Raw genomic sequence first — 12,168 nt, forward strand, 5'->3', positions numbered from 1 at the left:
TATAGTTAATGTTGTTGCATTAGTATTTAAGCTTTATGTTCAAATATATTCACTTTAGTATTAGTTTTACTTGAGTAAAATGTTCTAGTGCTCTTTCTATGTCAGCACAACTGTCCCATAAAGATAAAGAAAGTTGCTGATTTGAACCTAGTGCTGTGCTATAATTAATGTCTGATCCATTTTCAATGTCCCTTTGTTATGTTTTATCAAAGTACACATCACTTAACTGAAAGGAATTTCTAGCTCTCTGTGCTGGCTGCATTTTCTTTTTCAAAAGTAACTGCCTTAATATGGCTGTTGAATTAGATATAAGCTGTTCCTTGTATTGTCCCAAAACCCTGATGTTCAATTAGAAAACATCAACCAAACTATACAGTGTATATGCAGGAAGAAGCACACTGATCATTCTCTGATGAATCAGGTTTATTTGCACCATTTTGTTCTTCATTGCAAAAACAATGGACCTGTGTTTTCCAGTATGTATTTTAAATGTTTCATTTATTAGTGTTAAAACCTCTTTACATGAAATAAAGAGCTTCAATGAGGTAGAAGCCACAAGATGCCCTTGATTTTAAATGTCAGGCATAGTGGAATCAAAGAAGAGGACTTAGACGAGACAGTTTTATACACACAGCAGGGTAAATCAAACATGTCAAACGATTGGGACACATAAATCCAGATGTCAAGATTTGGCTCAGTATTCCTGACACTCCCAAAATACATGCACACAGACACTGAGGAGAGCTACACTATTATGTTGTCAATCCTCAGGAATATCTTTCAAATGTATCAACACCACTGAGGAAAATAGCAGAGGGTCCTGCATGCAGTTTATTGCGGCATGATTTCTCCAGTGATAGTTAAAGGGTGACATCTCTGGGTCTTGCATATTCATTTGCACATTCATTGTATCAAACAGTACAGCAGAACAATTTCCCCAAATGATTTTAGCATGAGGGCCAGCTTCCTCCTGCCGAGTGTGTTTACATGCAACGTGTTTCATATAGCTAACATTCTTGTTTATTCCGCATATACTAAAGTTAGAAGAGTATTTTAAAATATCAGATCTGAAATGCTCATGTGAAAACTAAATAGTGTACATTCAATAGCCATGGCTCTCTAAGCATGTAAACGCACTCGATGTAGGGTTGAGTTGATTATAGAGCTTTTATTCATCTTGGAGAATTATTGTCAAGCTTTAGGTTTATTTGAATCACAACCTGCAGGAAACACATTTTCTGAAGGCAGATATCCTGAGAGAAACAAGTTGGTGTGATCATGTGGAAGTGTCGGTGTGAGTTAAACTCTGCATAATACCCACACAGTGCATACTATGCAGCCTGTGTGTGTGGACATGAGTACGCCCTATGAGATGAACATTTGGCTGGACTGTTGTGTGACACGAATGAAGGTGGTTCTCCTGCTCAGCTCTTTCAGCTTGGCGGCGCCCACGTAGGTGCAGGTGGAGCGGAGACCCCCCAGCACGTCGAGGATGGTGTTGTTCACATCTCCTCTGTAGGGAACCTCCACTGTCCTGCCCTCGGACGCCCTGAGTGGAGCAGAGAGAGGGGGATTGTAGTTCAAACACACAGCTGAGTTAATAAGCTGAACACATATGACAAGTTATTTAAAGGAGAATAGGAATCCTTCATGAACTTCTGATATCAGACTCTTACCTATACTCAGCAACTCCACCCACATATTTCTTCATGGCAGTGTCAGAGCTCATGCCGTAGAAGAGTTTGACTTTCTTGCCGTTCTTCTCGATGACCTCTCCGGTGCACTGGTCATGGCCTGCCAGCATCCCTCCCATCATCACAAAGTCAGCCCCTGCACCTGGGAAGCAAAGGCAGAGAAAACAAGATGTTAGATTTGCAGACCTGTACAGCCCAGTCCTTTCAAAAGAAGGTGTTTAGGTTGAATACTTACCAAAGGCCTTAGCCACATCTCCTGGGCAACTGCAGCCGCCGTCCTGAATGGAGAAAATACACAGTCATTGGTTTAACACTGAATCACAGGTCTTACATTTTATTATTTTTCTATGGATGCCCTCTAGTGGATGTCATCAACATTTTAACCATGACAGCATTTATGCAACAGTTTATTATGGACAATCAATATAGTCATTGTGCTTCAGTAAAGTAACTTCTTTGAGTCACTAATATTGACAATTATGACTCAGGCTTTCCTATTGATCTACACTATGGATAATGTAAGGGTCCTTTTAAAAATGTGAGGACACTATTTATTCTCTAATACTTAATAGGCTGTAAAGACAATTCAATTGCCTTACTGTACATGAAAGAAGTTCTCTTTTTAAGATAACTGAATGCAAACAATTTTCCTTTTTTGTTTGTGATTTTCATTATTATATCTTCTACATTTTACCCATGTTTTTGTCATCAATAAAAGGCATAACCTGTTGAAGGATTGCATTTCGCATTTTTGTTGGACTGATGCCCACAAAATCCCAGTGTGGTTTACCATTCATAGTTTTAATAACTATACTGTACACGTCAGTAAATCTGGCCGTCCCCTTTTATTTGTGTGTGATGTGTTGTGGGACTTACAGAGATAATGTGTCCTTTGAGTCCATGGGCTGAGTCGGCACACTCGATGACAGCACTGAGCTGGGGGTAGCCCACTCCTGTCTTGATCCTGGTCGTGCACACGGACCCTGCAACACACAGTGCACACATTAGAGGAACCCATGTAGCTGTAACTGTCCCGTCTGTGTTTAATAGATCCTGCTACAGGAACCTGCTGACTTAAAGCTCTGGCGCTGTCAGTTCAGGGGGATTTTCTACAGGCTGGATAAGATAATACGATAAGATGCACTTTATTGATCCCAAATTGGGGCATTTTTCGTTGCAGCAGCATAAAAAAACTAGACTTACAGATACAAGGGAAAACAGCAGCTGATCTTAGAGATTCTGTGCCTCATATAATCCAGCCATCTAATATGAGCATCTACTGTAAATGCCAGGAGATTTGTCAAAAATAACGGTATTCTTCTCATTAAAATGTGATTTTATAATGGGTTGCTAAAACCAGTTGTGATGCATTAACAAAGGCTTTTCTACTGACAATGAAACCATTTACTCTATTTAGAACAACCTATCAGTTCCAAATCAAATCAAGCACTGTACAAAAAAGAATCAATAAATAAGACAATTCAACCTTTATATTTAAGGCCAATCTTGTTCGTTTTTGCCCCTCCTTCTCAGTAGTGTCTGTGTGTGTGTGTGAGGCCTGTATACTTGTTGGTTTATTTAGAGTCTGCACACTCCTCAGAATATTTGCACACACACTCAGACAGCCGTGCACACCCACCTGGCCCGATGCCCACTTTGATGATGTCAGCGCCGGAGAGGATGAGCTCCTCCACCATCTCCCCTGTTACCACGTTACCAGCCTGTGAAGAGAGACAGCATCAGCCCTAAGACTCAATCTCACAGTATGTCCAATAACTGTCAGCCAGAGGGTGTTAGGGCTCTCTTACCATGATGGTATGCTTAGGGAACTTTTCTCTGACCGTCTTGACAAACTCCACAAAGTACTCGGAGTAGCCGTTGGCCACATCCAGACAGATGTACTTTATGACGGGGACAGCTTCCAAGATGGCACACAGCCTCTCCAGGTCTGCAACGCCACTGCCTGAACTGGCGGCTACGTGCTGGGGAGAGAAATAGAAAATTGGGGTTAGGGTTTTTTAGACCCTTGTGAATGAAAAAGTGTGTCATTTTGATCCTGATGCTTATGAGAAACAAACATTGGTGATATTACCTCCATACAATCTGGATTCTTAGCAGCAAAGTTTTTCCAGTCCTCCACAGAGTAGTGTTTATGAATGGCTGTGAAGAGGGTGTGCTACAGTAAAGAGAGAAAGGAAGATAGTGAAACAACATCAGAGAATTACATTTTATTTATTTGTGATGTCACTATGGTTTCCTTGAAGTTTGGTTTTAAACGCAATATATTGAATCATTTTGGCCGTTACAATATGTTGTTAGGCTGAGGACAGAAATCAGTTCACATTTTTGGTCGTTATTATACAGTATTTATTTTGAGGTGTTACAAAAGAATCATCACAAGTAGATGTCTAACTGCTACTAGGACACCGCTTCTAATTCATGTCTTCTTCCCATGATTCCCTGCAACATCCTGTTTTATGTATCCTGATTGTACGTGAAATACAAAGTGTTAACTCACTTTGCTGAGGACCTGTGCCATCTCAAACGTCCCTGTGGTGTCCATGTTGGCAGCGATGATGGGGATGCCGGTGTACGTCTGCTTAGAGTTGCGGAATGTGAAGGTCCTCTGAAGGTCCACCTGGGGGGGAGAAAAGAGTCATTGTGGAGACTTTGGTTATGAACAATAATCTCCAAAGTGCTTATTTAACAGTTTAATTATATATTTTTTCTCTGGAGGAGACTGAGGATCATTGCAGATTTTCTGGAGCAGCTAAAGTGGCTCATGTTCCGAGTCTTAACGGGGGGGTTTTGAATCATTTAGATCCAATGGTTAGCTTAGCTATGTAATGTGATAAGCTACATGAAACAAACATGACCCTCTGTACCACACTAACTGCTCCTTTTACAGGAACGTATATCTGTCGTGATGATGCAAGTGTTACCGTTGATTCTGTTCAAAAAACATCTGCTATAAATAGATCTTATTCAAATGAGTTGACCAATGCACGAAGGTGGAGTTTCCACTTACAAAGGTTGTTTTTTTTCGAAGTCACAAAGAAGAAGTTACACATCTTTTTCCTTCTTACAAATGAAACGTTGAATTCAGAAGCAGTAATATGCACCATTGCGTGTTTGGCTGTGAATTGGCCTAGGACTAAAAGCTAGCTAATGTTACCAAATGGGGGATACATTTTGCTAATGGGAATAACTGAATCTGTGGATTGACTTTGTGACTCTTTTTTGCTTCTTGTGCTATACTGTTACACTATGAGTTAGCAATCATGTACATGTAGCTTGTAGCTACAGTGCCCACTACTTGGCTTTTGTACATGCTTTGATCTCAATATTTGAGTCATTATAACACATAATCACTACAGGTTGCAGAAGGTCGGATAGATTGTCATTAACTATAATGGAAAGTGATTCAAACTGACTCCATTTGCTTAAATCCAACCGTTTCACAGTGCTGTTAGCTTTAGTAGAGTAGTGCCAAGACATTTATCATGCACAACTACTTCAGCTGTGGGAATAGGCGAACAGTTTGTACTCTGCCATAACCTTCACGGTGGAATCCTTTTCAGAGCCACAGCTAAAATTAGGCTATAACTCATAATGGTGGGAGGAAGAGCAAAGTGGTGAAAGGAATATTGATGAGAAAGGAGGAGTCATAGAAATCAATACTTCCTTTTAATAACTACAATGACTCAGCAGGGTTTTCCTGCCTAGTCGCCAGTAGATCATGACAATAGATCCAATAGACTCAGTTATTCTTAATATTGATTGAATGATCTCTGATTGAGATTGTAGATGCATATGAACTTGTAATCTTTGCAATTTTTAATTAAACCACAACACCCACATAATGATTAATGATCAAAAACGAATTAAATATATCTGTGTTTCTTTTAACTCCAATGATGCAGTGACAATTCACAGTTGAATTAAAATTCCAGATTGAAAGGGACACATTTCTGGCCGGTGGTGGTGCATCCCTGCGTCATTACCGACCATTTTACTATGTGGTCTCGTGTTAACTTATTGATGCTGTTTATCTTCCCTGTTCTCCACACTGTATACCCTCAGGTGGACTTAATGCAGCTATAATTCAAACAAGAGCCGTTAGATAGATGCTTTTGGAGTGAACGGGTCATTACACTTGGCTGTGGTTTCAGTATGCTGCAATGAAGTCATCATATGTATCTGAAATCATGTTATTTTAGATATTTTCTTTATTATTTAGTGACTGTAGGAAAAGAAGATTTAGTGAAATTTCAATAATTTGGTGAGATATTCAATTTATATGACAAAATGTGCTTCTGCTGCACTCAGTCTTGCTCCAAGTGTTGTGTATTTTCTGTGCTGTTATCTGCATCAGTGTGTTTATCTATATATATAATGTTATCCAGATACCTCTGTGGCATATGCACTGGTTGACTGCAACACTGTACTATTTTTAAACAGTTTTCTGAGAAGTGTCCTGTGTCTCATGTTGCTTACAGTACCAGACCTCAGATTGCCAACTCCCACCCCTTCAATTCAAGATCTAGTGCCAGCACACATGAACTTAGGTCACTGATATAGTGACACATCATTATTCTGGAGAAGTTGCTATTATAAAACAACACGGAAAGCATTGAGCCAAATCAATACATGCTAGATACACAGTGGCCTGATATACTGGCTTCAAATGACAAATCCATTCTGAGAAAAACACGTTTTTCATCACCGACTCACTTTCTTTGTTTTGTTGTAGACAGTTTATTGTTTATAGCATCTGTCCGCACAGGCTAGCCTTGTTCTGTGTCACCTTTAAGAAGGTCACTCCGCTCTTACATGCTAATTCAGTGCTTGTTTGCTCACAAGGTACAATGGCAGTGTCCATCTACAGGCTTACACAAGACAAGACAACAAAGCGGCACACACGCGTATACAATTACAGTGACACATCCTCTTAAGATCCATTCATGTCATTTCCTCTGCGCTGTCAGTCCATTTTCATCTTCAATAATGTTAACACGAGTGCAGCAAACAGGGTAAGAAGGCCCTAAACGCTGCCCCCCCATCCCCCCCCTCCCCCCCCACCACCACCATCCTCCCCCATGTATACATAGTTAACATATTGCAATTGCGTCACCCAGCATAGAAGCGTACTTCCTGAATGCAGCACTAAAGGATTACACTGCCCCTGAGAAATACCCCAGTCCTATCAATGAAGTTGATCATAGCTTTTTGGATGATATGATCAGCTCACCGACCTCTGAGCGACTCTTCAGGCTGCTCCTCTTGGGTCTGAAGAGGACATCTTTAAAGTCCAGCTTGATGTCTGAGTCCACGCGAGGCATCTTGGCAGCCCAGAGCAACGATGACCAGAGTGAGGTGGAGGAGGATGAGGAGGAGTACAAAGAGGAGACGCTCCTGAGGAAGACTGCTGCAGCAGAGGTGGTGACTGGTCCCAAGCCCCAACCACCAAACCCGAACCCGAACCTCCAGACGGCCAGCGTATTTATAGCAGTGGGGGGTCCAGCCCAGCCCCGGCCCCCATGGCTTTATTTGGGCCTGGACTCTCTCTCTCTCTCTCACCCTCTATCTCTCTATCCCCCTCTCGTTCTCCCTCTGCTCCTCCAGCGGCCTCTCCCTCTCCCCCTCCTCTCCTCCAGCAGAGTGACAGGAGCAGCAGTGGACAGGCTGGCTGGCACGCCTGATGCACACACACTTATACACACACACATGGTAGCACTGCAGTGGGATGTGTGCTGCAGTGCTAAAGGGCACACCTGCTGTCCAGTCGGGGCATTGCTGCATACGCTAATGGTAGGCAGCACATAGAGAGGGGAGGGGGGGGGGGGGGGTGGTGACAGATAATAAAAGAGGGAGGGAGATGGATGTGGAGATCCAGAGTTAGATAAATAGAAAAGTAATGTATTAGTCATGAGTGTTCTATGACATCATGCTCAGTTTTTTCTTTGAACATGTGTTTTTTTAATTGGTCTCCTTTTTTAATTGTTAATGTTTCTGCTGCTCTGTCATATATTATCTGTTAGTCTGACATCAACAATGCATACCAAAGAAAAGAAAATCCTTTAGTCATTTATTTTAACCATGTAGTTCACCAACAACTGTGACCATTTTGTTGAAAACAGGCTTGTTTTTCACCTCCACTCGCACTTGTATGTGGGAATTCTCCTGCGCACATATAACTGAAGTGGATTAGGAGACATCTTGCGACCAGCAGTTAACATTTTATAATGAAAAATATTTGTATAAACTTAGATTCAGGATTTTTCAACATGGGAGAGAGAGCAGATCTAATAGTTTTGAACTAGTTAAACATTTGTGTTTGAAAAACCGCATCATACACAAACTATCATTAAGAAAGGTTCAGTAACCATGTCTCAGGGTGTTTATGTAGTATGCAGGTAATCTACAAAGAACAATGATCTACTCTTATTGTATTTGGAATATTATATACGCATATGTGAAACTTGAAACGTTCCTAAGTAAAGAATTTCTGTAACAAATACAGAATACAACTCACAAGACGGCACTGAGAAGCCATTATATGATTATTTCAAAATTCAATGTAAATATGTCCATTTGACATTATGTTTGATCTTTTTCATTGCAGCAGATTCAATTAACTCCCCTACAGTACCGCACATACGTACTGCATGTATTTCCCAGCATGTATCATTGTTAGTACACAGTAAGGCCAGTAGATGTCAGCACAGATGAAGAAAACCAATGAAGAGCAGCGTGAGCGCCAGGTTGAAACTCTTGTTAAAGTGTGTCCTGGCAACCAGACAGGCCTTTGTGATATGTGTGTCCCTTTGTCCTAGCACTGCTATATGGGTTCTAACTAGAATGTCTCTCCATATAGGAAGCAGTTTTTCCTGAAAGTAAGAAAAGTGTGAAAATTAACTTTTTTCCCCCACAAAGACTTCAAGTGAATGAGGTTTACTCAGGGGAACATTTCAGTGTAAAGTCTGCATTTCCATATGAATAAAGAAATCAAGTAAAAGTAATTTAATTAAAATGGTAACACATTGAATGAACTGAAATAATGTCTACACTGGGAGTAAATCCAATCAAATCCTCTCAATGGAAAGTACGGTCTAACAACAATTCATTTTATTTACAAAGCACACTTCTTGTATATGTAATTAAAGCGATTGTCATTTTGCAGTTTCTAGCAAAAGGAAATAATGTATTTTTGTTTTTATTATTCCTAACTGAACCTGTGTGATTCTGCTCTTAACATTCTCTGACAAGCTGTTTAAAATCTTTAAAATCTGCAAATGAAGGGATGCTTTAGCTGTACAAGTCAGTTGAGACAACACTGACAAGTATGAAAAGTTAATTTGATCTTTTGTCTTACAAAGTAGTAAAACAACTTTTACTCATTAGCCTTAGTTAGCCTAACTAGTCTTATCCATAGGGAACATTTCCTACAGTTCAACTTCTTCCAGTGTAATTTATTGGTAGCTTGCAAAGCTATACTTATAACATCGCCAACACAGTCTATAACGGACTGTATCAAACGGTCTTTTTCTTAAAATAATTCCTTAATCATGATTGGCACTGGATCTACTGGTCTGACCTCATGCCTCAGTATATAACTGATAAGATAAGAGCAGTCCACAGCTATGAGGTAGAGCAGCCGCTAAAAGCCCACTGCTCTTTAACCAACAGTGCACGTCACACTGAACTGCATTATTAGATGCAGATAAGGTGCTTAAATGAGGTCAACCTTTTAAAACCTCTTCAGGCAATAAAATGGATAATAAAATAAAATGTTGGCCTAATTTCTGCGTAAGACATATACCTTCAGTCAGCTTGTTGCCGTGGACTCTATAGTGTGCGTCTGAATTACAGGCTGAGGACGGAAGTAGGTGAAAGTGCAGCTTTTATGGTATGGTTCAGTCTCACTGTCTGAACGTGTACAATGTATTTAATCTTTAAGGTCATGTCCTGAAACGTAACCATAAACATGTATGGTTCGCACGACCTGTGTTTATAAAAGATGTTGTTGTGATCTGACATTCAGTACTCGTGATATCAGAGTGGCACTTGTGATGGCCCTGAGGGAGTCACCCACTCCTTTAGTCTGGACTGAAACATCTGAACAATTGATTGATTGCCTGACATTTTGTACTGATTTTGTTAGTTCAGGTGGTGAGTCCTCAGTCAGTTGTTTTGTTCACATCCAGACATTTATAGACACTTGGCAGAATGACAAACATAGATGGTATGTAGCGCTGCAGGTGTTTTTTTGCTGGCTTTTATTTGTTCAGGTGCATACTTAGATGTGGAAAACACCAACATTTAATATATAACTAATACTTTAACTTGTGGAGTTCCATTCTAAGTATTTGTACTTGTTTTCTACAAATTTAAGATTAGGTTGTTAGTTACCTTTTGCTGTCATTCATAATGTGGAAATAGGCTAATAAGTAATTAAAACAACCTTGTCTCCTTAGTTTACATGTTAAGATGTTAACATGTCCTGAGGTATACACAGAGCATGCCTGCAGTATATATTAGCACCAGACTTCATCATCACATAGTGAAGTAGATGTGCTAATGACAACACATAAATACTCTGCATGGTGAACATTGTGTAGCCTGGCACTGGCAGGCTGTTTACACTCGTCTAAAACCTCGGCATGCACGGCATACTGTACACCCCCAACACACACACGCACACTGGGCCCTGTATTCAGTTACCATCTGAAGCTGCCATCAGGAGGCGGGCTCTGTTTGCCTAGAGGGAAGTTATCCCTAACACTTTCAGAGAGCTGCGTTTCCCTTGGCAGTGTGTCATTGGGCCGAGCAGATGTGAAATCCACATGGCAGCGTGTGGGTGAAGTTGTTGAGAATCTTTGATGTTCTTTTTCCTGGCATGAGTTGAAATGATAAGAACTTAAATATTCTATTTGTTTTCTACCTGAGTTGCTCAGGTAACGGGGGAGAAGAAGAACCTCCTGCATCAGGGAATGTACACTGTGTGCGGTTTTAAGTTTTGAAGTGATGAACTGGAAAATAAATGCAGGAGACAACATCAAGCTGAATGTGGAGCGCTTACTCTCTCTCAGGCTTCTGCTTGGACTACACTTAAACAGGCATCCATTTAAAATGAATAACAAACTCCAGCTCTGGAGAAGTAGGTCAAATTCCCTTAAGGGTTAGAAGAAAGCATGGCAAATCTGCTCAGACACGGTTTGATATGCAGGGGAAGGAGCAACACTTACTTTATTCTCTCCTCTTCTTTGTGCTTCATAACATCAGCTTGTTGTATAACTGGAGTGTACATGCTCAGCCTAATTCTAAAGTATGTTTTCTAAGTCATACACAAGTGCCCAACCCTAACCACCATGCAGTAAGTGGTGGTCAAGACACAAGCCTCAGATGGTCTCCACATTATCATCAGCCAGCTCTTTCATAATTGGTGGAAATGTGATTGTTATTTCGACGTGTCCCAAATTGAACTCTTATTCCCCGTCAACATTGGGTAGTGACATGTGAAGTAAACAATGGAGCAGTCATAAATCTGTTATGGATTTGGCACTGATAGATGCGCACTGAGAACTAATTCCTCAGTAATGGCTGCTGCTCAGAACATCCTGCCTGCGTTTGGCAGTGGACGTAAAGGAAGCTTTCTGTACAGGACAAAAACATATGGGGATCTCTTAATTGAATTTATTTAAAGGAAATGGCTGAAGGAAAAGGCTACTGCCTACGTCATCACTACTGTACATTCCTCTTCCATTTACAATTCATCCCCTGAAACACCTTCCTGTGTTTTTCAGCCTGTGCTTTCAATTACGCCGTTTATATTCAAACACAGCACAACCCTGACAGGACTGTTATTTTTGAACCCTTTTAATCCGGCATTACCAAAATGTACAGCAGCTCAGTCATAGTCAGATAGAAAATTGGGTCACAAATCCCATTTTATTGACTTTTGCTCTTGGCTACATCCAAAGTAGAAAATGGGCATTTGCAAAATAATGCCAATACAATCTGATACAGTACAAATAATTGTTTGTGATTTTTTTTGGGGGCAAATCATTTAAATATATACCGTAAACTGTCTGATATATCATGTTTGGTTTTTTTAAGTTCATATTTATTTGTTTCAAATCTTTAAAAGGGTTGTAAATGCCCCAAATATCAGCAGGCTTTTATTAAAACATGATTCCATTAAAGCATAAATGTCACAGATTATGCAAACACAAACATCCTCAATCTTTAATAAAAAAACACTTTCTATTTGTCTCTGCCTCCATGTCACCACCCACTGCAAAACCCATTTTCTGTTGGATATTTTCAACAAGAGATTAATGCAGTTGTGTGTGGTATTATAGCTATGTTTTGGATTAGTGTGTGACAACACAAAATGTTCTCATGTTTTCAAATGTGAAAGAGCTTAACGTCTCGGCAGTGTTTCCATGTTTTTCCACTGCATTCTCTAGAC

The 12,168-nt window shown here is 40.3% G+C and overlaps 1 protein-coding gene across 1 annotated transcript; it reads right to left on the reverse strand.

Moving 5' to 3' along the window:
* Positions 1 to 606: 606 nt before the first annotated feature.
* Positions 607 to 7,300, reverse strand: gmpr (guanosine monophosphate reductase). The gene is made up of 9 exons (XM_034124361.1): positions 6,950 to 7,300; positions 4,213 to 4,332; positions 3,787 to 3,870; positions 3,503 to 3,676; positions 3,334 to 3,415; positions 2,571 to 2,677; positions 1,930 to 1,972; positions 1,677 to 1,836; positions 607 to 1,549 (listed from the first exon to the last, which is right to left on the reverse strand). The coding sequence occupies exons 1-9, from the start codon at positions 7,034 to 7,036 to the stop codon at positions 1,366 to 1,368; spliced, it is 1,041 nt and encodes a 346-aa protein (XP_033980252.1). The 5' UTR covers positions 7,037 to 7,300; the 3' UTR covers positions 607 to 1,365.
* Between the last annotated feature and the right edge of the window lie 4,868 nt (positions 7,301 to 12,168).

Source organism: Trematomus bernacchii, unplaced genomic scaffold (genome assembly GCF_902827165.1).
Source record: "Trematomus bernacchii unplaced genomic scaffold, fTreBer1.1, whole genome shotgun sequence".
Taxonomy (NCBI): Eukaryota; Metazoa; Chordata; class Actinopteri; order Perciformes; family Nototheniidae; genus Trematomus; species Trematomus bernacchii.

What these genes read in the sequence shown, in the direction of transcription:
- gmpr (XM_034124361.1), bottom strand. Translation starts at nt 7,036, where the DNA reads ATGCCTCGCGTGGACTCAGACATCAAGCTGGACTTTAAAGATGTCCTC. An exon ending in CAAAGTGGGCATCGGGCCAG is followed by an intron (nt 2,678 to 3,333) that starts GTGGGTGTGCAC and finishes TGTGTGTTGCAG; the next exon opens with GGTCCGTGTGCACGACCAGG. An exon ending in AGATGTGGCTAAGGCCTTTG is followed by an intron (nt 1,837 to 1,929) that starts GTAAGTATTCAA and finishes TTTGCTTCCCAG; the next exon opens with GTGCAGGGGCTGACTTTGTG.